The sequence below is a fragment of the Gorilla gorilla genome, chromosome 13 (genome assembly GCF_029281585.2).
Source record: "Gorilla gorilla gorilla isolate KB3781 chromosome 13, NHGRI_mGorGor1-v2.1_pri, whole genome shotgun sequence".
NCBI classification, from domain to species: Eukaryota; Metazoa; Chordata; class Mammalia; order Primates; family Hominidae; genus Gorilla; species Gorilla gorilla.
In genome coordinates this window covers 51,171,935-51,195,084 of record NC_073237.2, presented here as the reverse complement: position 1 = coordinate 51,195,084, position 23,150 = coordinate 51,171,935, and the positions used below count along the sequence as shown (strand labels likewise).

General features: G+C 37.5%; 1 protein-coding gene across 50 annotated transcripts in view; it reads right to left on the bottom strand.

Annotated features, from left to right (window-relative positions):
• Nucleotides 1–23,150, bottom strand: part of MPDZ (multiple PDZ domain crumbs cell polarity complex component) — a 174,189-nt gene that overhangs the window by 141,886 nt on the left and 9,153 nt on the right. For 16 of the 50 annotated variants that reach the window (XM_055351009.2, XM_055351023.2, XM_055351027.2 and 13 more), the window contains 2 exons: nucleotides 2,935–3,007; nucleotides 279–445 (listed from right to left, as the gene is read on the bottom strand). In XM_055351009.2, the coding sequence (XP_055206984.1) occupies nucleotides 279–445; nucleotides 2,935–2,950 (183 nt within the window). In that variant the 5' untranslated portion in view covers nucleotides 2,951–3,007. Of the gene's footprint in view, nucleotides 1–278; nucleotides 446–2,934; nucleotides 3,008–3,462; nucleotides 3,600–3,638; nucleotides 3,757–7,413; nucleotides 7,571–11,299; nucleotides 11,382–11,589; nucleotides 11,692–23,150 lie in introns of those variants that run through there. The other 34 variants (XM_055351057.2, XM_063696392.1, XM_031014565.3 and 31 more) reach the window with 7 other exon arrangements.

Here is a 23,150-nt window from a genome sequence, read left to right as displayed (position 1 = left end):
ATATTTTTATCACCCGTTTTTCCTGTAGAAACTCATTCTTCAGCATCCACACAGCTTTCAACACAATGTCATATCATCTACAATATACAGCAACAACCATTACAAAAATAACTAGGAGGAAAAAAGCCACAGTGAATCTGAATGTCTCATTTGGAGGTTTAAATGACTTCATTAACTATTCATTAACACATAGAAAAATCAGCCTTTCAGAAAAACACAAGCCTTTCACAAGATCTATGCCATGTCGTGAATGCCTGCTTGGGTGAATGATGTCCTACCTGGTCTTTAAGCTGCTGTACAGAAGTCTGAAGGCTCAGAATCTGACTGAAGAGAGGGCTCTGCAGGACTGACTTCAGAAGGCTCAGTTTGTCTTCATTTGCTACATCCCCACGTTCTCGCAGCTTGGTTTGCAAGCGCTGTGCTGCATGCAGGGCCCGATTTTTGTCTATACCAAAGAGCAGCATTTGTTAATAACAGGATTCAAAGGACACATGTCCAGCCTAAGAGGACTCCATCTTGTAGAAATTCTAAAACTATTTCTATTAAGTGCATAAAATTGTCTCTTTTAAATTGAATAAAAAAACAGTAGGCCGGACCCAGTGGCTCATGCCTGTAATCCCAGCACTTTGGGAGACTGAGGCGGGCTGATCACTTGAGCTCAGGAGTTCGAGACCAGCCTGGCCAAAATGATGAAACCCCGTTTCTACTAAAAATACAAAAAATTAGCCGGGCATGGTGGTGCGCTCCTGTAACCCCAGCTACTCAGGAGGCTGAGGCAGGAGAATCACTTGAATCCAGGAGGCAGAGGTTGCAGTGAGCCGAGATTGGGCCACTGCACTCCAGCCTGGGTGACAGAGTGAGACTCCATCTCAAAAAAAAAAAAAAAAAACCTGTAGAGAAAGTACACATTTTTTAATGGAGTACAAAAATACAAAACTGAGTACTTTTTAATATTTTAAATATCTTTCTCCAAAATTAAATAGCAAACAAAATAGCATATTTACATCTGCTTCAAACCAAATCAATTCAAATAATTATTGAACACTGTACAAAGCAGACACAAAGTTGCTAAAAGTAAATATATTGAGTAACTATGTCCTACTAGTCCTAGTGTCTTACAGGCATACTTACGCCAGACAGTTTCCACCACAAATAATAGTTAAAAACCTTTCCCTGATACACAAACATATACACTTACACACTCTTATATGTGAAGCCAAAATTTTTTTTTAATGAAGACTGTTCAGATGTATTACTTAGATTCATGATGGTAACAAGTATATCTATTTAAACGTATTTGCCATATCCCAGTAATGTTAAAAAGTGGGAATCGGTGGGGCGCGGTGGCTCATGCCTGTAATCCCCGCAGTTTGGGAGGCTGAGGCGGGTGGATTACTTGAGCTCAGGAATTTGAGACCAGCCTGGCCAACACGGTAAAACCTCATCTCTACTAAAAAAAAAATAAAAAAAATTAGATGGGTGTAGTGGCATATGCCTGTAATCTCAGCTACTCAGGAGGCTGAGGCAAGAAAATCCCTTGAACTCAAGAGGTGGAAGTTGCAGTGAGCCGACATCATACCACTACACTCCAGCCTGGGCGACAGAGTGAGTGAGACTCCATCTCAAAAAAAAAAAAAAAAAAAAAATTGGAATCATCACCAGAGATACTTTCCATAGCACCAAATCTGAAATTGCACAGAAAGAGGGTAATTAAAATATGAATTGATGTTGATCATGAGTTCACACACACACACACACACACACACACACAAACTTAAACAAACAATATTTACTCATATGCAGAATTTTAAAAATAAATGATAAAGATACACATGAGCATCTTATTCTGTGTTATATGTCCCATGTTATCACAGGATACAAATCTAATATTAATTTCCACATCAATTTTTAGAAAGTGTGCAACTCAGCACAAAACAGCATAAAGACTAGAAAACAACAGTTTAAATAATTCTATATTTGCCCTTTCCTTTCCACTTTCCTATTAAGAACTTTCCTATGTGGACTAGTAGTCTTTACAGCATGTGGGTTTAGTATAAAATGGGAAGTGAAGGAAATGTACATACGTACATTTTCATTACCAGCACAGTACCAGGAACAAAAGTCATCATAGTGATCCCACGACCACAAAAACAAGTCCTTCTCCCGTTACTGCCACTGACTGTCACTCTATCCCTCAAAACCCACCGACATCAAGGTATCTGCCATAATGATTAAGGTGCCAGAGTGAAATCCAAACACTTTCCATTTAGTCATACCCAAAGAGTTACCTGGAATAGGGTAAGGAACTAGAATGTCAGATAATTGCATGTATTGTACCATACCTGATATATCTACCTGTAAAATGGTTCTACAAACTAGTTTCTTTAAAACTAAAGAGCAGTGGGAAAAACAGTTGATTAACACATGAGTCTGGGAAATCTAGATATTTCAACCTAAATTATCTAATGTAGAAATTAAACTGCCTTAAAGCATAAGACTAAGCAACATTTTTCTCTTTATCAATTAATAGCAAGAGCTCAGTAGAACTTCACCTGCCAGAAGTAAAAGTAATATCTTCTTTCAGTATTAAAAATACTGCTAAACTTCCAGATGCTTTCCCGAAATAGATATTAACCAGAATTAGGCTCATAAATCAGAATTGGGCTTACATTAAGCTTTATTAAAACCCATAATTGGAAGAATATCTCATATGTTTTTAATTTTTGCTTATAAGTAACGTATTTTTACAACACTTTAGATGAAATTGTCCAAATACAGAAACATATTACCTTAATACAGTGCTAGTAGGTAAAAATTTTTTAAATCTAGATACCATAGACAGAATCCTGCTATGTTAAACACAACATATGTCAAAAATCCCAATGGGAGGAGTTACAATTCTTATAAAAGTAGGCAGAAAAGAATAAGTCTTACCAATGGCTTCCAACATTTTTTTCAAAGTTCAGTGTTCTTCTCTGAAATGATTAACAGCAATTAAAATGGAACTCTGTGCAAAAAAGAAATAGAATGGTTATGTTTTATCAGAACTTTATATTCTAAAGCTATATACTCTGAAGAACACTTGATACAACTCTAATTCCTTTGACCATTAAAATCTTGTTGATACAACTTAAGATAGTTCTCTTTACAGACAATAAAGTAAACATTTTAGGACTTATTCAAAATTATCTTCTATGTATATATTTACCCATAATACTTGCATAAGGTAAAAGACATAAATTCTATTTTAAATAAGGTGGCAGAAGTTTCAAACATATTTCCATAAAGAGTTCTCAGTACAGACCACTATAATCTTGTATTCACTTACAGATCTTTAAGCATAGAATAAGGAGCTTACTTAACTCCACATAAGAAATTCTGTGGCAAAATCATAAAAAGTAGAAAACGTGATCCTGCCCTCAAAGGCTCACACTCCTAACTGAGGAGACAATACACGCGTACCTATTAGAAATGAACTGTGGGCTGGGCATGGTGGCTCACACCTTTAATCCCAGCACTTCGGGAAGCCAAGGTGAGTGCGTCACTTGAGGTCAGGAGTTGGAGACCAGCCTGGCCAACACGGTGAAACCCCGTCTCTGCTACAAATACAAAAATTAGCTGGGTGTGGTTGTGCACACCTGTAATCCCAGCTACTCAGGATGTGGAGGGAGGGGAATCACTTGAACCCAGGAAGCGGTGGTTGCGGTGAGCCGAGATCATGCCACTGCACTCCAGCCTGGGCCACAGAACAAGACTCCATCTCAAAAAAAAAAAAAAAAAAAGAAAAGAAAAAAAGAAATGAATGTGACACTCAAGCAGTACCTGAACCACTGGAAGATAATACTTTAAATCACGGATGAAAAACTGAACAAAAGGGAGCATACAGTGTTAAATTTTTCAAAAGTTCTCAAAATACTCTCCTGACTATAATGTTCTCCTCTTTCCCATTCAAAGAAATCTTCTCAACTCCTTCAATCCACACATCTCATCTTTCTCTAACAATACTTAACTAGATTCTCTGAAGTACTGGATACAGATCTGCATTGCTAACATCCACGTCACTAACCCATCTTGAGCCTTTGCTGCCGAACAAATCTGCACAGCTATCCCCATAGTTCCATCTCTCTTTTGCCTCACAGAAAACCCTGAATCATGAGGAAGACAGTCAGTCAGTCATTCCTTCAATAGAGAAAAGAAATCTACCACCACACGTTCTCATTTTTCATCTGGAAGACAAAATGGAATTTCTCTTAGAAAGAACAAGTCGCCTCCTGTTACCTCTTTAAGACAAAATTCATTTGGCAAAAAGGGAAGTATGTGATGTAGATGAGCAGATCTACAGAGCATCAATGTCTGCAATTAGCTCTGTGCGATGAGAGAACAGTACCTATTGACTTGCCTTATCCCAATGTAGAATATACTATTTGAAACATCAACTCCATTTCTAATGTTAAATTGTTTAACTACTGGCACTTGTTTTAAAAAGTGCCTTTGCGTCAAGAAAAGAGGACACTGGCTCTGACCTGGAATTGAAACTTAAACAGAAGAGTGGCCTTGAGCAAGGGACCTATCATCTCAACCTCAGTTTCTTTTAAAACACACTTACTCATTGGGTATATTTTGAAAAATGAGATAAAGTATGCCAATTTCCAGCTCATAGCATAACTTGTAACTATGATATATTTATTCAGGATTAATGTCCAGTCAGTATATTCCATATAGACAGGCATTCCAATGCCAAGCATTGCATTATTTCATGAGGCCTAATATAGGGAAATATTAACAAATAAATTGGTGATTTTTTTACTCTTATTTACAAGGAGAATATGATACTCCTTCACAAAACAGCCTACTATTAGCCAACCCCCCTCAAAAACAATTAACTTCTGGCAATTAAAACACATAAATAGGCCGGGCGCGGTGGCTCATGCCTGTAATCCCAGCACTTTGGGAGGCTGAGGTGGGCGGATCACGAGGTCAGGAGATCCAGACCATCCTGGCCAACATGGTGAAACCCTGTCTCTACTAAAAATACAAAAATTAGCTGGGTGTTGTGGAACCTGCCTATAATCCCAGCTACTCAGGAGTCTGAGACAGGAGAATCACTTGAACCAGGGAGGCGGAGGTTACGGTGAGCCAAGATCGCGCCACAGCATTCCAGCCTGGCAACAGAGTGAGACTCCGTCCCCCGCAAAAAAAAAAAATCGGGCTGGCCATGGTGGCTTATGCCTGTAATCCCAGCAAATAACTTGAGCTCAGGAGTTCGAGACCAGCCTGGCCAACATGGTGATACCCCATCTCTATCAAAAATACAAAAATTAGCTGGGCGTGGTGCATGTGCCTGTAGTCCCAGCTGCTCCAAGAGGCTGAGGCAGGAGAATTGCCTGAATAAAGATGCCCCAATATAAGGAAGCCCAGGGCTACAAAAGTATGTTTAATCACCCAGGAGGAAGCATGATAGCAATAAAAAAAAGCATGGACTAGAGAGTCTGATAACCTGAATTTAAATTTCAACTAGTTATACGCCCTTGTTAAGTCACTTATCTTTTCTGAATCTGAATCTCTATTTATAAATGAATGATGTTTATAACGTTTTGAAAGGATAAAATTATACATGTGTTTGGTATGCACATGAAAAAAATTCTAAAGATAGACAGTGTTCCTGACATACATGGGAGGTAGACCTCGGATTTAGAAGCTCACTGATTTATGAGAAGTCTGCAGAGAAAGTACAGCGTAGGCAGTTCCTAATTGAGAAAAACACTGTTGTCCAAAAGTTCACCTACAAGTCAGTTATGTTAAAACAGAATTACTTTTTCTTCCCCCAAAAAATACACAAAGGTTAAAAAAAAAGAAAAGCTCCCAGATGAGAGAGCTCTACTCTTTTGTATTTCAATGACTTTAAAATTACAGTTTCAGAGTTTCTTTTCTATGCTTGGATGTCCCTAAAATAAATGCATAGCTTTTTTTGAGATTTTTCAGGGGATTTCACCATTAGCAACCCTGACAAAAAAATAAGAATTTTTAAAAATTGTTCCTTTCTGTGCCTGATACTCCTGTACTGAGGATTCAGTTCTAATTATAAACAAACTCATCTGTAATCACAAAATGTTTTAGATAGATTGAGTCCATTCCCTTCAAATTGCAGCCACGAATTCCTCTTGTCACCTTTTCACCACACTACCATTTCCTTTCCCTTTTTGCCCATCTAAACACCATATGGGCTTTAGATGGGCAAAGCCCATCTAAAGGATACCTGAGTGATAACAGTGGGTCATGGCCAACTGGCATGACTTAAAGAAGATCCAACATGTCAGAAGAATGGCAAGTTCTGAGGAATTTTCTTTCTTTTTTTCTGGGCAATTCATGCTAAGCAGTGACAATAATGAATCAGAGAGGCAGAAAAGAGATGAGCTATGGATATGGTAAGAAGGAGTTCAGCACTAATGCTGAAGCAGAAGCAGCAATGATAACAGCAAACACACAGCACCTATCACATGCTAGGTACTATTCAAATCATGCTTCCAATTAAGTCCTTTAATACTTACACAATCCACTCACTTTATAACAAGGAAAATGAGGTACAGACAGATTAAGTAACTTGTCTAAGGCCACATCGCTAGTAAGTGATGGAGCCAGGATCTCAACACAAGCCATCTAGCTCCAGAGGCCACAATTTAATTTCTACAATATGCTGCCTCTAGAAAGCAGGAAGATTTAACTTCCCTGTTTCCAAGTTCAAATAGACCATGCTCTACATAAAGTGAAACCAAAGGAAGAAATAGAGACCCAAAATGAATAAAGTCTGAAATGGAATAGACTGTTGTAGACAGTCAAATTAGCCAACTGTTCAGACAAGGTATGAAGAAGTCAGAATTATGTATATTAGAAACCACCGGTCGGTCTATCAAAGAGAGATCAGGAATATTCGCCATTTATGTAATGTTAATGTCCACACATCTTTAAACAAATCACTTTTAAAATCCAAGATTTTAATAAAAACCCTTAAGAAGCTTCTTTAAATCGTTATTCAAAGTACATTCAAAAACATTGCTTTTACATTTCAAGGTACTAAATCCCTCAACACAAAGAGAATTAAGAATACACAGTATATTGTTGTAATTGTTCAATTTTATTATTGGTTGTTATTAATCTCTTATTGAGCTTAATTTGTAAATTAAACTTTATCATAGGTATGTATTTATAAAAATAAAAAATGGAAAAAAAAATGGTACAAGCATATCTCAGAGATATTGCAGGATCAGTTCCAGACCACTGCAATAAAGTGAATCTCTCAACAAAAGGGGTCACATGAATTTTTTGGTTTCCCAGTGTGTACAAAATCATGTTTACACTACACTGTAGTCTATTAAATGTGCAGTAGCATTCTGTCTAGGAAAACAATCTACACACCTTTATTAAAAAAGTTTACTGTCAAAAAATGCTAGTGATCATCTGAGCCTTCGGTGAGTCCATAGTCTTTGAGCTGGTGGAGGGTTTTGCCTTTGTGTTGATGGCTGCTGACTGACGGGGTGGTGGTTGCTGAAGGCTGTGGTCACTGTAACAATTTCTGAAAATAAGACAACAATGAGCTTTGCCACATTGATTGATTCTTCCTTTCATGAAAGATTTCTCTGAAGCATGTGATGCTGTTTGACAGCATTTTACCCACAATAGAACCTCTCAAATCCTGCTCCTACTTTATCAACTAAGGTTATGTAATAGCCTCAACCCTTTGTTTTAATTTCGACGATGTTCACATCTTCACCAGGCATACATTTCATCTCAAGAAACCACTTTCTTTACTCATCCATAAAAAGCAACTCCTCATTCATTCAAACTTTATCATGAAAGTGCAGCAATTCAGTCACATCTTCAGACTCCATTTGAAATTCTAGTTCTCTTGCTATTTGTAATGCATCTTCAGTGACTTCTTCCACTGAAGTCTTGAACCCTCAGTGTTATTCATAAGAGTTTCAGAATCAACTTCTTCCAAAGTCCTGGTAATGTTGATATTTTGCCTTCCTCCCATGAATTACAAATATCTTAATGGCATTTAAAGTAGTGAATCCTTTCCAAAAGGTTTTCCATTTACTTTGCCCTAATGTAGCAGAGGAATCATTAAGTACAGAAGCTATAACTTTACAAAATGTACTTTTTCAATAATAAGACTTGAAAGTCAAAATTACTCTGTGGTCCAGGGGCTGCAGAATGGATGTTGTGTTAGCGACATGAAAACAACATTCACCTCTCTTGATGAAACTCTATCAGAGCTCTTGGATAACCAGATGCCTTGTCAATGAGCAGTAATATATTTTATAAGAACCTTTTTCTGAGCAGTAGGTCTCAACAGCGGGCTTAAAACATTCAGTAAACCATGCTATAAACCGATGCGCCGTTATCCAGTCTTTCTTTTTCCATTTACAGAGAACAGAGGCATAGCAGATTTAGAATAACCCTTAAGGGCCCGAAAAATTTTTGAAATGGTAAATAAGCACTGGCTTCAATTTGACATCACCAGCTGCATTAGCTCCTAATGACAGAGTCAGCCTCTTTAAAGCTTTGAAGCCAGACATTGACTTCTCCTAAGTACTTAAGTCCCTGATAGCCTCTTCTTTCAATATAAAGATGTTTTGTCTACATTAAAAATCTGTTGTTTAGTGCAGCCATCTTCATTAATGATCTTAGCTAGATCTTCTGGATAGCTTTCTGAAGCCTCTACATCAGCACTTGCTGCTTCACCTTGCACTTTTATGTCATACAGATGGCTTCTTTCATTAAACCTCATGAACCAACCTCTGCTAGCTTCCAACATTTTTTCTGCAGCTCCCTCATCTCTCTCAGCCTTCACAGAATTGAAGAGTTAGGGTTTTGCTCTGTATTAGGCTTTGGCTTAAGGGAATGTTGTGGCTGATTTGATCTTCTATCCAGACCACTAAAACTTTCTCCATATCAACAATAAGGCTGTTTTGCTTTACATGCGGTCACTGGAGAAGCTATTTTAATCCTTCAAGACCTTTTCCTTTGCATTCACAACTTGGCTGTTTGGCACAACACACTTAGCTTTCAGCCTATCTCTACTTTCAACATGCCTTCTTCACTAAACTTAATTATTTCTAGCTTTTGGTTTAAAGTGACAGGCATGCAACTCTTCCTTTCACTTAAACACTTAAGAGGCCATTGCAGGGTTATTAAATAGCCTAACTTCAATACTGTTCTGTGTCAGGGAATAGAGAGGCCTCAGAAGAGGGAAAAAGAATGCGAACGGCCCGTTGATGGAGCAGTTGGAACATGTGCAACATTTATTAGGTTCACCATCTTAAATGTGCAGGGCTGTAGCACCCCAAAATAATGAAAATGGTAACATCAAAGATTACTGATCACAGATCACTGTAACAGACATAATAATAATAAAGGGCATGAAATATTATAAGAATTAACAAAACGTGACACACAGACACAAAGTAAGCACGTGCTGTTGGAAAAAAATGGCACCAATAGACTTGCTTGACACAGAGTTGCCATAAACCATCAATTTATTTAAAAAACATGCAACATCTGCAAAGCACAATAACACAAAATTCAATAAAACAACATAGACCTGTATATATGGGGTAAGGTCCTATGTTTGGTTTCAGGCATCTACTGGGGGTCTTGGAATGTATCCCCCATGTTCCAAGGCATGGGACAAATGTATTCAAATCTGGTACAGAAAAAATACCAGTTTCCCTCTAGCTGCTGTTCACGTATCCTGCTAGTGGCCATATCACTATTTGGTTATAACTGAACCCAAAATCTGTTCCAATAGGCTTAGCTCTCAGAACCACAAGACATACCAATAACAGCTCAATGAATTCAATATCTGTTAGGCACCAGAGTGCTAGGCAAGTGCAGTTTATACATGTTCCATCATGCATGTGGGGACTCTGACCATCTTGCTCCCCACAATAGCCTCCCGTGCCTGACACATTATTCCAGATAACACAACAGAGAAAAGGACAGGTCAAGGTCTTACTCAAGGTCAAACAGCTAGTAAATGGGAGAACTTGGAATTGAACCCTACTGTCCCTTATTTTAAAGCCCAAACTCTATCACACTACCCACATTTTCCAAACTGTCTCACAAAAATCACATGGTGAAAATATATTGTCAAATTTATAAAAAAGAAGATACAGAACAAGGTATTAAGTTGCTACACTTTGTACAGAAGAAGAGGAGGGTAATTGCTTAGGTAAGTAAAAATCGACTGGTGTATGTTTATAGAAGCATAGACTATTCTGCAACTTTTTCAAAGACACTGATAGTGGGATGTGGCAGGGCTGAAGGACACTGAGATAATCTTACTTTGCACTGCATTACTTTTGTGTTTATCAAATTTTATACCTTAATAGAGGGTTGCCAGATTTATCAACTAAAAATACAGGATGCTAGTTAAATTTGAATTTCAGGTAAATGAATAATTTTTTAGTGTATGTCCCATGCCACACTTGGGACATATTTATACTAAAATCCAATTTTATCTGAAATTCAAACTTAACTTGGACATCTGTTATTTTATCTAACAATCCTACTATGTACATGCTAGCTTAGAAATAACAACATATAAAATCATTTTAGCTTTCACGCTTCCTGTAAAACTTTAATATAATGAGAGAGCTGCCTAATCCTTAATAAATCTCAAAGATTTTACCTGTGACCATATGATTCTCCAACAACTTGTTGGTAACACTAGTGTCAGCAGGGGATAAAAATAAAACAGAATATTCGGTATTATTTAGAAATAGGAACTGATTAACTGAGTAATCATTTTACATTTCAACAAGTTGTAATGGTAACATGTAGGCACAGCTTTTACGAAGTAGAGAATCAGCGTTTGAAACATAGCACAAATCATTCTGCTCAATGCAGATTATACGGTAACTAACAAGTGAAAATATGTTTTATGCTAAAAATAACTCTATGAAGAGAAACTGCCCCAAATACATACAATTTTCTACTTATCTTAATTCTGACTGAAAAAGGAATACAACATTAAAAGGGCTTGTTTCAATGGCTTGCAGCTTGTCAAAGTTGCTCAGCATCTGTTTTTGCATTTAAATTTACCATTTCTATCATTCATAGTTGCCTCAGCAGTACCTGAAGTAAGCAGACGAAGGCACAGTTGTAGTCAACTGCAAGTAGTTTTTCATAAATCCAATTGTCCATAACAGCAATACTTATACTTTCAGTCATAATTCCTACTTTTGGGTAACATTACTGAACTATAGCTCTAAAAGTATAGAAATGTCACAGTACCTACCAAATCATGTAGTCATCCAACAGAAATCACTCAGTCTTTTCTTAGCATCTGTTCTTCTGAACTTCTCCCTCATTTTTATAGGCTTTGATCAAAAAAGCATTCATGAATACAATTTTTATTTTCAAGTAGACATTTATAAATCTTCCTAAATTTATTCAATGAAAATAAGATTAATTCAATTTTGCCCACCAAAATGAAAGAAAATCAAGTATTAAAGAACCTTAACTTCACAACATACTTCAAACACTGATTAATATTCTTGTTCTTTATGAAACTGCCAGATAAATTACCTGAAATGGAAATGCTGTAGTCCCAGCTACTGGGGATACTGAGGCAGGAGAATCGCTTGAACCCAGGAGGCGGAGGATCAATACAGCTCAATCCAATTTTATCTGAAATTCAAACTTAACTTGGACATCTGTTATTTTATCTAACAATCCTACTATGTACATGCTAGCTTAGAAATAACAACATATAAAATCATTTTAGCTTTCACGCTTCCTGTAAAACTTTAATATAATGAGAGAGCTGCCTAATCCAGCCTCCGCTGGAAACATTAGGCTTCCTAATACAGCCTCCGCCTCCTGGGTTCAAGCGATTCTCCTGCCTCAGTCTCCCCAGTAGCCTGAGATCGAGCCACCACACTCCAGCCTGGGCAACAGAGCAAGAGTCTGTCTCAGAAAAGAAAAAGAAAAGAAAAGAAAAGAAAATGCAGGGAAGGTCAAGGGAGTAGAAAAGGACTCAAATTCTGTCATTCACTGACTCTGCAAATACACATGGGGCACTTACATGACTAGCATGTTGTCTAGTAGCAGAATTGGAGAAATGATGATACAATCTGGGAACTCACGTACAAGTGAATGAAAGGAAAAGAAATGAACAATTAAAATACAAGAACACAAAGGAGGGACACCCAAGCTTAACTGAGAAGTCAGGGAAACTTCCTGGAGTCACAGACCCCTGCACAGAGTCTTAAAGAATAGGTGGGGGAGAAGGTCTGATGAAAGAGCTCCCCACATAAATGCAAGAGTGCATGGTACCTTCTGAGCACTGCATGTAGTTTCTTATATAGTACCTGGATTGGGGCTGAGGAAAAAGGAGAGACAGAGAAGATGAGCCTGGAGATGTGAGTAAAGGCTGAATTACTGAGGGTCCTCCATACTACTCTTAAAAAGTTTAGATTTGTTTTTTGCTTTGTTTAAGATGGAGTCTCACTTTGTCACTCAGGCTGGAGTACAGTGGCACAATCTCTGCTCACTGCAACCTCCGCCTCCCAGGTTCAAGCTATTCTCATGCCTCAGCCTCCTGAGTAGCTGAGATTACAGGCACCTGCCATCACGCCCGCCTAATTTTTTTTTTTTTTTGTAATTTTAGTAGAGACACAGTTTTGCCATGTTGGTCAGGCTGGTCTTGAACTCCTGACCTCAAGTGATCCACCCACCTAGGCCTCCCAAAGAGCTGGGATTATAGGTGTGGCCACTGCACCCAGCCATTAAACAGTTTAGATTTAATTAGAAGTTTATTTTGGCAAAGTGATCTTTAGAAAGATCACTCTGGCAATGGTATGGAGGACATACAAAAATCAAGAGAAGCTACGGATAAAGAAGCCAGGTAAGAGGCATTTTCAAAACTAGAGAAGAAAAGGAAAATGGGAGCTAGATTAAGATTAGTTAAGAGATGTAAGTACTGTGACATGGTAATATGGAGATAAGGAAGATGGGTTTAGGATAAATCCCACCTTTCCGGCTTTGGTTACTGATGGATGGTAATACTACAAGGAACATGTCAGTGTTGTGACTATTCTAGAAATGTCTGCCCGAATAGAGTTTGAATAGCTGAGTATAGTACCTTACGATGTTGCTATGGAATGAACTGTGTTGCCCAAAATTCCTATGTTGAAGCCCTAACTCCAGTGTGACTGATTTTGGAAACAGGTCTTTAAGGAAACAGTTAACGTTAAATGAGGATATAAGGGTGGAGTTCTGATCCAATAGAATTGGTGGTCTTCTAGAAAGAGGAAGAGAGGAAAACCTGTCTCACTGTCTACGTGCAAGCACTGAGGAAAGGCCACATGAGGACACAAGAAGGTAGTCACCTGCGAGCCACAGACAAAACCCTCACCAGAAGCAGAACCCTACCAGACCTTGATCTTAGACCTTTCAACCTCCAACACCATGAAAATAAATTTCTGTGGTTTACACCTTTCTAAACAATGTGTTATGGCAGCCCAAGCTGACTAATACAGAATTCAACCATTCCGCAGGCCCTCCTCCAAGGACTATGCTATCATGTACTATGCTTCGCCCCTTTCTTCCAACCATAACCAAGGGAACCAGGGCTGGGCTCCCTAATTCAAGGGAAGCCAATCTAAGTGCTGACATGAAAAGCATGAATGGACTACAGTGTCTCTTAAGAACTTAAGAAATATTGAGAGAATAAGTCAATTAATGGTAGAACAAGAGTTGAGAAGATAGAAGGTGGCTGAGTAAGGGATGAAGAAGCTAAAATGGGGTACACACAAGCCAGAGTTATGAGACAGCAAAAACAAGTCAGTTGATAGAGACAGAATACAGCTGACATTAAGAGAGGCAGGCATTCCTTGGGAGATGCAACACAACCAATAAGAGGAAAATAGAGTAACTGGTCCCTACAGATGCACAATCATTGATCTCCATTTTTACAGTGAACTCCATTTTGCCAGAGGTATGTTGTATGAAGCTCTGTTTGCTCCATTTAAACACACCTATTTGTTCAAACACAGTCTGCTTTGGTATGGTACCATATCATTACATCAAAAAAAAAAAACCCTCTCAAATACCCTTGCTTACGAAATACCCTTGTTCCTTTATTTCATTTGTACACTGTACTTCTAATAAACATTTGAGGGAGCAAAGACAATTTTAGTAGGACCACTAAATAATTAATAATCCTACAGGAGAGATAGTTACATCAGAAAAACAAAGGGCAGGGAAGCTCCTACACTTGATGGGTGAATATAACACTATAAAGTTCTGTTTTGCTCAGAGCCTGAGAAAAGCCATAAGCTGCCACCAAATAAAACATAAATTTGAGAAGCCAAGGTGAGAGGATCACTTTTAGCCAGGAGCTCAAGACCAGCCTGGCCAACAAAGTGAGACCTGTCTCTACAAAAAAAAAAAAAAAAAAAAAAAATTCTTAAAATTAGCCAGGCGTGGAGGCACATGCATATAGTCCCAGCTACTTGGGAGGCTAAGGTGAGAAGATTATCTGAGCCCAGGAGATTGAGGCTATAGTGAGCTATCATCACGCCACTGAACTCCAGCCTGGGCAACAGAACAAGACCCTGTCCCTAGAAAATGAAAATTAAATATTAAAAAAAAAAAGGAACGTGAGCTCTGACAAATTTTCATTATATAAATGAAATCTTAGTAACTGTGAAAATATTTATAAATAGTAAAAATATTTCTGACCAAAAATCTCCATTCAGGCCAGCCACGGTGGCTGACGCCTGTAATCCCAGCACTTTAGGAGGGCAAGACTGGTGGATCGCTTGAGCCCGGTAGTTTGAGACCACCTTGGGCAACATAACAAAACCCCATCTCTACAAAAAATAAAAAAAAAAATTAGCCAGGAGTGGTGGTACACACCTGTAGTCCCTGCTATTCAGGAGGCTGAAGTGGGAGGATCACCCAAGCTCAGGTGGTAGAGGCTGCAGTGACATGTAATCGCACCACTGCACTCCAGTCTGGGCCGACAGAGAAAGACCCTCTCTCAAAAAAAAAATAATAAAAATTAAAAAGAGTTCTCTTCATAGGAGGATAGAAATGTTCTTTCTTCAAACTCTACTAGAAAAATTCAGCCAAGTATACATGTTAAAACTTTAATGTACCACTAAAAAAACAGAAATAGAGTCTATATAATGTATACACCAAGATGAAAAAAAGATGAACAAAAAATACTCTAGCAATCTAAAAGAGGTTAGGAATGAGAAAAAAAGGAAAAAGGAGAAGCCATAGTAAACAAAAAGCACAAAACAAGGGCAACAAAATAAATCCAGATATCCATATTCACAATAAACACAAGTGGGTTAGACTCATTTTTTAAAGAACAGACTCGGAGTCCAAATCTCAATAATGAAATGGAGATTTACAGACTAAGTATTTTATTTATATTTTTTAAATATAAAAAATAGTATATGGGCCACATAAAAATATGTATATACATACTTTCATCGTATTCAACAATGGATTAAAAGGACACATTCTAAAATGACAGCAGTTAGGAGTGGACAGATGGAAGAAGTAGCCTCATATGGGGGGACTCAACGGGGGAATTTAGCTTTCTCCTTTTTGTGTGTAAGGAAACTGTATTTTTATAATGGTTTTAAATTATCCATGTAAAAAGCAGCTGGGTTGAAATATTTATGCATAAAATGATATAATGTCCACAATTTGCTTCAAAAACTTCCAGGAAAGGGACAAGGGAAATGTCTGAGACAAGAGAAGAAACAAGACTGACCATGAACTAGTAGTTGTTAAAACAGAATGATGGATATATGAGGATTCACTGCATTTATGTACATTTGAAATTTTTCATAATAACTATTACAAAAATAAGGCAGCCGATATGTGAAAATGTTAACAATATCTAGTTTTAGAGGCTAGGACTAGAGATGATTAGTGCAATATTTTTCAAATCCTCCTTATCCTTGTTTGGCAAAAAAAAAAAAAAAAAAGATTTCGCCTAAAACTATAATACTAACTTATTTGGGAAAAAATAATGTTACCATTGGTAAATTCTCCCAGAACAATAATTTATTCAGCTAGACTACCTAATTCCAGCAAAACTAAAGGAAATATTATGAAAACATTTCTTCAAAATATATCTCATAAGGAATCATTTTCAGTTTTACTATTAAAAACGAAGCTTTATTCTCATTTTCTGATGCTACTCTGCTTCTAATTTTACCAAGCTGTTTGAGATACAGGCCTTAGAAGCAGATACTTATGGCCCTGGATTAGTCAACTTCTCATCAGAGAGCAGGAGGGCAGGAAGTGATGAACAACTATTGCTGTTTTACTTTGAACATACGTTCAAAAACCCCACCTTTGTGAATTATGGGGGATCCCAAGACAGTATAAATATAAACCTGTTTCAGTTTAAATAAAACTTATATATCTTCTATGAATATTCAAATGATAATAAAATGAACAGTTAGTCACACAATATATATAAGCTAATACAAAATTATGGAAAAGAGGCATGTTAATCCACAATTATATAAACATACACAGATCAAAATCACTACATTGACCAAGAATCCACATACTTTAAGAAAGTTTGGTGAAAATAGTATAGTATCATACCTTTTCCTATTAATTTTCTAATGGAGGGAGTGAAGCCTACTGAAAATGAAAATATATATAATATGGAAATTGAAGTATTTTATTACTTACAAGTATTCTTATATAACAAACGTATTTATACCAAAAAACATGTTCATTACATTTGCTTTGGCTTTTGAAAGTTATTTTTATTTTTAAGATTGTTGGTCTGAGGCAAAATGATCTTTCAAACAGTATATACGTTCTTACTTTATCTGCAGATTCCCTAAAACACATAGATACACAACTTTTATAAAGAATATTAGCAGATTCATATCCACTTCCAGAATTATATATATTTTATGATACTTTGAGTTAAATACCCTTATTTACTGCTTACGCTCGACTATAAAGTTAATTTTAAAGTTGAAAGGAGCCTCAAAAAACATATAGGTCACAGAGAAGCTAAAGCTCACTGAGGTTTGATTACATAACAAATCAGTGGTGTGTCTGGGATCAGAACCCTGGACTGCTGGACTAACTCAACCGACCCTCTGAAAGGTCTGACTTTCCTTTTCTAAAAATGTTTAAACCAATCAATTGTTTATAGCCCATTGCATTATATTTATTTCCTTCCCCATTAACCCTCACCCATAATTTAAAAAAAAAAAAAAAAAGAGTCCAAAATACACATTAGAGAACTATGGATTCTCTAACACCTTCTCTCTGAACATCCATTTTACATACTTTTCATTCATAATGTTCATTAATGTATCTCTATTGGACAGGGGACCCTCCCCTCAAACTGTTAACTCACACCAAACATGGTGACTGAGGGGAAAGATTTAAGTTCTGAGAATTAAGATTTGGCCTCTTCTGTTCTCTCACTCCTTAGTTAGACCCAAAGGAATGCAGGTTGTTGGGCAGATTGCCCCTATTTGTACCACATTTTCAGTGTTAAGGGCCAAGACACAACATGCCAGGCATATTTCTTGCATAGAACCAGGCAGGGGGATTCTTCCAAGAGCTGCCCTTGCAGGTGAACACAACAATGTGTCAATGCCAAACTCCAGAGGCTGCCCATAAAGCACTCACTGTAGCCACATTATTTTCTTGGGGGAAATCTAAAACATGCAGAAGACTTAACTTTGTGCCACAGAATTCTTCAGTCCAGTTCCTACACTGGCAAGAAATTCTCCAGGGAAATTACTTCAGGCTCTTACCTCCTGCCCTTTTGCCTGCCTGGAATGAGGCAATTCAATGAGCCCAGGTCGACTGTGTCCTGGGCAGGTCGACTGTGCATTTGGGCTCTCACCTGTCATCCCAGCACTTTGGGACGCTGAGGCGGTCAGATCACCTGAGGTCGGGAGTTCAAGAAAAGCCTGACCAACATGGAGAAATCCAGTCTCTACTAACAATACAAAATTAGCCAGGCATGGTGGCGCATGCCTGTAATCCCAACTACTGGGGAGGCTGAGGCAGGAGAATCACTTGAACCTGGAAGGCAGAGGTTGCGGTGAGCCGAGATTCCACCATTGCACTCCAACCCGGGCAACAAGAGCGAAACTCCATCTCAAAAAGAAAAGAAGAAAAGAAAGCATTTGGTACTCAAAAGCGTACCCATGGGACCCAGAAATATAGTTGGCAGCTGGTCTCTGTTAGAACCTATCAACTGCTGTCGGAGGTGATAGTACAAAACATGTCTGCCATTTCTCAGCTGCCCTCTCAGGGACAGGATTTTCATTGACTTTGTGAGATCTCGATGACACTGGGGCAGAACAATAGGTGGCTTGTCAGTTGTGACTGAGTGGCTCCTCAGGGGAAAGTGTTAAAGGATGGAGACAATATTTCCAATACAGACAAAACTGTGGAACTAGGAGATAGGAGAGAAGACCATAGTATTACAACCATGCTGCTTCAACATACCTCCCCATCCAACTTCAGGTTTATACTATTCTCCCAAGATCATTTTCTAGGACTTTCCCAACTCCTAAAATAACTCTACTTCCACAATTTCTCTATTACCATTTCAAATGGCTTCTCCCGTCCTGGAATCTTTTCTACAAAAATTATGAAGAGTGTTGTATATTGCATAAACTCCTTAGGTATCACTGAGCTATAAGTACTATACATAATTAGATATTTTTATCCTTCCCCAACCATCAGCGCCTCCTAAATTCAGTCAGTGGCTTTCATGATTTCCCTTTGCTGAATGTGGACAGGAACAAAGTTTACAAACTTCACTCAGGAAAGGGCAGGCTCAAATTTCTCATCGGAAGTCCTCTGGGAAGAAAACAGCATTTTGGAATAATATTTAATGTGGTTGTTTTTCTCTCCTGTACTGTGCTTGTGGTGACTAGTGGTTTGACTCCTGTTGGTTTAGTTCCAACTCTGCACGGAGAAGTACCACAGATGCATGTACTGAGAAGGGCTTGTGAACAATCACATTCTCTTTCTCCCTCTCTTGGCCCATTCTTTGCAATACTTTTTGTGGAGTATTTAGCAATTCAGAACCCTTAAATTCAGCAGACAGAAGAAATCAACACTTTTTTTTCAATTATCAATCTTAATTATTTGAAGATGTAAGAAAATTTTGTAAGCTTTTACTCTTTCCAAACACATAACTTGTTAAGACCACGTTTAATAGATTCAGTAGAGAGTCAAAGAAAATACTATAACTTTTCCAAGGCTCCCTAACTCAGACCTTTTATTAAGCAATCATATTTCTTCAGCCATTATTATGTGGGGTACTGAAAAGTCTATATAATGAAATGTCAATAACTATCTGAATAGTTTCATGCAAAAGTAATCTCATTCAGCTACTCGAGGATTTGGGGGCAGAGAAAGAGAAGGAGGAGGAAGGAATTAAGAAGGACAAAGGCTTAAAAGCCTTAATTAGAGGGATGTCTACCCCGACTAGAGTCCCTAAGTAACAAACTAACTTTCCATATCATTTCGCTGATGTAAAAAGGCAACTTTATTCCTCAGGAATATACCCACCACCAAATACTCCAAGAGGCAAAACTTTCCAAATATATATTCATCACTGGAATGTCTAAAATGTAGGCTTGGTTGCAATACACAATTTAAAGCAACAATCTATTATTTGGGGTTCTTAAAAATGCTATTCAATAACAACTAATAATAAAATTGCACTTAAGAATTGACTGCTATCGCATGTTATAATAATGACTTTCCCAGAAAATAAAATAGGCTACATAAGTAAAATTTTTAGGCAATGAAATTGGCGTCAGTTTTACTGTTTGAAATGAAACCATTTGTTTATAATAGCTTCCAAATATCCCTGTTTTCTTAAACAAAACCTATGTCCTTTACAAATATGCATTTCCTTTAATCCTACCAAGAGCTCCATACTTTATACCCTCATTTTCAGATAAGAAAATTGAGGTTCAGAAAGATAGTGTTTTCTCCTTCATGAAGCTTTTAAGTAATAGAGCTGTCTTACCTATGCTGTAAAGTACAGAGCTTTATGATATCTTCTTTTCCATTGCTGAAAATTATGTGTACTTTTTACACTACTCAGGATCCCAAGACACACCCCACAGTACTTCAAAGAAGAAGAAATGAATTTGAAAATCACAAACTACAAAATTCAGCTTATTCAAAGTAATGACACTTAAAAGTATCAATTTATCTGAGAAAAGACATGGAGAAGAATGTGTTTGATGTATGGCAAGACACAAGTAACAGGGGAGGAAAGGAAGAAGAAATAATTGAGGAAGCTGAAAGGGAGAAGGGATGGAAAGATGGAATGGCACTGAGATGATTTGGAAAACTCTCAGAAAATTCCTTAGCATTCACCAGGCTAACAGAATATAGAGCAAAGTGGTGCTGACTGAGGTTACAGACGCACAGGAAGAACTGTCATTTCTCCCACCAAAGTGAAATCTGATCTAAAAGGAAGAACTTCAGCTCCCTTTTCCTTCACGCACAAAGTAGCAAAACACAGAGTCATTAAATCTGAGTCACTTTCCTTGTGACTCAGTTGTCAAAATCCTGTAAGATAAGGCATTCAAAAGTGTTTCGAAATGGGAAGAAGTATGGAAGCATTAGACATTTATTTTATTAGCAACAGTATTAGCATCAGAATGGCTAATTAATCATGTTTCCTAATTTTAAAAAATGAACAGCAAAAGGAAAATTATATATATATACACACACACATAGAGAGAGAGATCTAGATATACAGATGGTACTTATAATACATCCCAAAAAACCACACCAATTCATCAAGTATTAAGTGAGCACTTACATATTCCTAGCCATGTGTATAGGAAGATTTAGCATGAAGGTACTTGAATAGGATCCTTCAATTCTTATTCAAATAAATTTTTTATATCTAATTTTGTATTTATAATTTTCTATTATTTTTCAGACAACCACCCCAAATTCCATATACTTCAGGCCCCCAAATCTTTACCCACCTCTGTCACTGAAGCATATGATAAAAGAAGAATGAGGATAAGTATCTAACTTCTGAGCTCCCAATTTAGTGGAAAACGGTAAGTAATTACACGGCAACATGATAGGTAAAGTTCCGAGTACAGAGGAATTCAATACTGCCAACACGAGTCAGAAAGAATTTGTAAGAGATATGACACATGAATCATCTCAAAGTATGAGCCGATAAGGAGAGTGTGGAGGAGAGCAGTAAAGGGAAAGGCATTTCTCACTAAGGGAAGGACATCTGCTAAGGCAACAAAACCATAAAGAACCCAGATAATTTGATGACAGTGAGGCCGCAGTACTTGGGTCCAGAATGACAGGAGCTAGGAAGGTAATGTTTCCATGGCCTCATTGGGGCTTTGCCCTGCAGGCATGCTGGACCATGCAGGGACATTGGGGAGGGAGTTTGGAGGGTACAGGGATTACAGGGATAGAGAAAATTTATTTTCTGATAAAACAATTCTTGTAATAGTGTAAATATTCCACCAAAGAGGGAAAAGAACTAATGATAATACAACCAGATGTTAGGTTGTTATAAAAACCTCATCGAAAAAGATGAGAGCCTAGATGAAGGTAATGGCAAGAAAAAAAAGAAAAGATACAGACTCATTCATTAGAGGCAATCAAAAGGACTCAGTGACCACTTGGTAACTGTTAGGGCCAGGAGGGGTGAATGAGTGAGAGAAACAGAGGTCAACTCTCCCAATGATTTTAATCTGGGAAACTAGAACTATCAGGACATCATTTAGCCAAAAGAACAGCAGAAAGATAAATATATGGTTTTAGAGGAAAGAGAAATATGGTTATTTTCCTTTTGAACATACTGAGTTTGAAATGCCTCTAGAAAACAGGAAATAGTTGAATTTTAATTTCATGAAGGTAGGAAGTTTTGTGTTGCTGTTGTTTCCTTTTTCTCTCAGGGCTATATCCCCAGCACCAGAAATAATGGCTGTGAGATAAGTTAAAAATCCTAGTGGAATCAATAACATTCCTGCAAGCTCCAAGATGAAACAGTGTACATATAGAGATGAGCATATTATCTAAAAAAATAAAATTTGCCATGATCCTTTCTTATTCAGCTCCATACTAAACAAAAACAAATGTACCTCTAGTGCTTCTGTTAATTGAACATGCATACAAACAAGAAAAAAATAAAATCTGTTCACAATAAAAGAAGTATTTTTCATAATCTGTACCAAAGAATTCCTAGAGAGAACCCTGTAGTCCTCTGCCAGCAAAGAGATGTTACTGTCTAAATCTGCTGATAAGCTTGTCAGTCATTGGTAGTCTACACTGCTGAGAATACACTAAGAAAATTCAGCAAGAAATGACAATTTACATCTTGCTGGCAAGATTCCAGGTAGTTCAGATAAGGGAAAATTGCATGAAGAAATCCAAATTACTATGAACCTATCTGAACACGTACCTTAGCCATATAAGATAAATACGCATGCAGCAATTCGATCCCCTAATTACTAATTCACAGATAATGTAACAAGCTACACTATTTAGTTGCCATATGTAATTCTATAGGATTCATTGGGGTTATCTTGACAAGTGATATTTTCTCCATGAAAGCATTTTAAAAGGGCTTATTCTTTCAATGAACGTGACTATTTGCTTCTTAATTAACTCATCTACTATTTAAATGCCTCCATTAACTGCTTTTTACTCTGGCACTCAAACGACTAAACATTAAGAGCACAAACCAACTTTTACTTTCGTAATAATCCAGAAAGGACATCTGCTTTAAATGTTGTTTTATTTATTTTGTTTGTCACTTCAATTAAGTGATCAGAAGGTACAGACAATATATAAACATTACAAATGACCCCAAAAAAGGCTGAGTGGTTCCAGCCAACATAACAGGTTTTCATAACAGAATGAAGACATCTTATTTCTTGATTTCATCTGACCTTATAGCTTAGCTGCATGAGCTAAAGCTGTGTTGACCAACACAGTAGCCAGGAGCCACACTGAAACACAATACTGGGCACTTACACCTTGGCTAGTTCTAAAGGCAATATGATGTAAGTGTAAATGACATGGCATATTTTGGAGAGCTTTTTTTTTTTTTAAGA